Source organism: Nicotiana tabacum, chromosome 2 (assembly GCF_000715075.1).
Source record: "Nicotiana tabacum cultivar K326 chromosome 2, ASM71507v2, whole genome shotgun sequence".
Lineage (NCBI taxonomy): Eukaryota > Viridiplantae > Streptophyta > Magnoliopsida > Solanales > Solanaceae > Nicotiana > Nicotiana tabacum.
In genome coordinates, this window is record NC_134081.1 from 88,498,638 (window position 1) to 88,501,513 (window position 2,876).

The 2,876-nt window shown below is 40.7% G+C and overlaps 1 protein-coding gene across 1 annotated transcript; it reads right to left on the reverse strand.

The window, feature by feature from the left end:
* Positions 1-239: 239 nt before the first annotated feature.
* Positions 240-2,456, reverse strand: LOC107804139 (uncharacterized). Its single transcript, XM_016627966.2, has one exon. The coding sequence runs from the start codon at positions 2,454-2,456 to the stop codon at positions 240-242; it is 2,217 nt and encodes a 738-aa protein (XP_016483452.1).
* Positions 2,457-2,876: the final 420 nt, after the last annotated feature.

Below are 2,876 nucleotides of genomic sequence, written 5' to 3' on the forward strand. Positions count from 1 at the left end.
TGCCAACTAGTTATGGATTATAGTATCATAAAATACCCAAAAATGAAAAGAGGAAATATCCAACTAATACTTCCATTAGTAACTAAACTGCTCGTGCAAGACCAAAAATGATACAGTAATTTCAACTACTTAAAAATTTACTGATGAAATTTTAAAGAAAATGTACAAAGCTAGACTAGAAACGGTGCTAGACTATGGTAACCAATAGGACAAACCACAGCATATTCTTTCGGGTCAGCTCAAAACCCGACCCCAGCCGCCCCGACTCCGAACGTAGCAGGTCGATGAGGCTCAATCTTTCTATTCTTCCAAAAACAAGTATCCGGCGCCAGCTTAGCCGCCGCCGTCCTCATCGGCTCAGATTTGCACCTTGTCAACACAAACGGCTCGTAAGCAACTGCATTCACAAGCTTCTGCTCAATCATGGTTGCCATAGACATCCCCGTCGCCGCCGGTAAAGAACACGACGACCTAGGTGGTTGTAACATGTGTTTGTTCCTATGTTCCGTACTAGGTTTAGTGTCAGTGCTCCGCCGCCTTTTGGGTTGTTCTTCAGGAACAATAACCTCTTTCTTTGGTGCTTTGACTTGTTGTTTCTTCTCTGGTAACCATCTGAGAAAGTCTCTTCGACAGACCCATGTTTCTTTTGATACCTCCATTGATAGCTTGGGTTCACACATCATTAGTAGCAAACACTCTGGCAAAACTGATTCTTTTTCTTCCTTTTGAGCCTCTTTTGGATATTCAACTTCAACTTGGTTCTCTGGCTCAACAATTGGTGTAGCTTCTACTTGTTCTTGTTCTTCATATTCAGATTCTTGTTGAGTCACTGTTGGTTTCTCCTCTATGTCTCTCAGTAACAGTATCTCTTGAATTTCTTTTGAGATGGCTGACTTAAATTTTTCTTCTTCTTCTTCTTCTTCTTCTTCCAATGTAGCTTGTTCAATTTCTGTTTTATCCTCTATTTCACTAGTATCAGAGGTCATTTCTGTTACTCCTTCCTCAAGGAACTGCTGAATTTGGATATCTTCTATATCTTCTTGATTGACTTCAGTTGTTTGATCTACCAGTTGGGCTAATTGTTCAAACTGGGAATCATCTTCAGCTACAAAAGACTCAATCTTGGTCTCTTCTTTTCCTTCTTTAACCTCAATTTCTGTTGTTAATTCACAAGTTTCTAACTTTATTTCAAGCTTTTCCTGCTCCCTGCTTCCTACTTCAGTTTCCATAATAACATCTGTTTCTTCTGGATTCTCTTTTATTTCATCAAGATCTACTGAAACACTATGTTCAGCTGGTACAACCTCATTACTAGGTTCACATTTCTGACTATCTACTACTTCCATATGCTTATTTTCTCTCAAATCTTCTACCTTTTCTAGTTCTCCCACTTTTTCTTCTTGTTCCTCATCATAATATTCATCTCTTAGAACAGGTGACGACTCCCTGAAGCGATTGGTAAGAGCTGCCATTTTCATAGGATCAGATCTGCATCTCATAAGAAGCAAAGCATTCTTGGGTGGAATACAAATACTCACTCTACCTTTCTCTTCACTTGTTCCCCTATCCATTTCAACAATATTCTCATCCTTGAACTCAATATTTTCAAACACATGCCTTCTTGAACTCCTCATTGTACTACTATGCCTTCCCTCTGTTGTTCTTTCCTCTTCACCACTTGCCACTACCAACTCAATATCCCTCCTTTTTCCTCCTTCCCCATCTTGCAATGCTACTAACCATCTAGCAAAAACAGCACCGCATGATCTGTGCTCATTATCACCTTCCCTGTAAGCTTCACCTTTTTCTTCCTTTTCTCTTTCATTAGTCGAAAAACACGACGAACGACATGGGAACAAACAGCTGAACTCCGCCCCAAAAGCCCGCAAAGCTTCACAAATTGTTAAAGGCAAATGAACCCACCTTTGATTTCTATGATTAACGCATTCTTGTTGCTGGTAATGCACGCTTGAGTTCCCTTGCGAGTACCTCTGATTCTTTAGCGCTAGTCTATCATCTGTTTGACTAAATGCCTCAGAGGCTTGCTCTAGTTTTCTAAAACTCACCTCGCCGCTTGCGCTTCGTCTTTTGGACAAGCTACGTGATTGTTTCACCTTCTTCTTGGTCTTCACTCGAACCTGACCAATACAAGTGACTTTTGGTGAAGATGGCTCCGGGTTTTCGAAACCCGACCCGCGTTTCTTGCCGGTGGTTGGAAACATAGGAGAAGCTTGGCCACCTTTAATGCTACCGTTTGTTTTAAGTCTGCGGCTGAGTGAAGTGGGAAGAGAGAGAGGCGCGTCACGTGCACGACCAGGACTGAGAATGGATTTGGAGAGTTTCATGGAAGAAGATGAAGAAGAAAGGCGAGAAGTGAAGCAGATAAAGAGCTCACTTGTTGTACTACTGCTACTTGTTGTAGCGGCTGTGCGGTGATGGGGTCGGTCTAAGTCCATTAAGCTCTAAAAAATGACAGTGGTATGTATGATATTTTGCTTTCATCAGTACATTGTAATGGCCATGGACCGTAGTGGACACTGAGGCGCAGAAATTGAAGAGAAGAAAGAAAGAGTGGGTCCTTAGCAGAAGAGGGCAGTGTGCGTGTGTGCGGATTATGGACTGCAGAATGAGAGATGATAAAATGAATCTGGGAATATGGTAGTAATTGGTAAGGAGCTTATGGGTTCCGCTCTCTTTAGTCTTGGCTTTTTATGATACCTCTAATCAATTTTTCGATTTATATCCATTAATAAAAGAGCAAAAAGTAGTTATGCTATTCCATCATTTAGCTCCTATTTCGTCATAAATTATTTTTTTTCCAAAATAATTTGAAAATATTATAAAAAGTGACAAGTTTTTGGGCAGTTTTTGAAGAT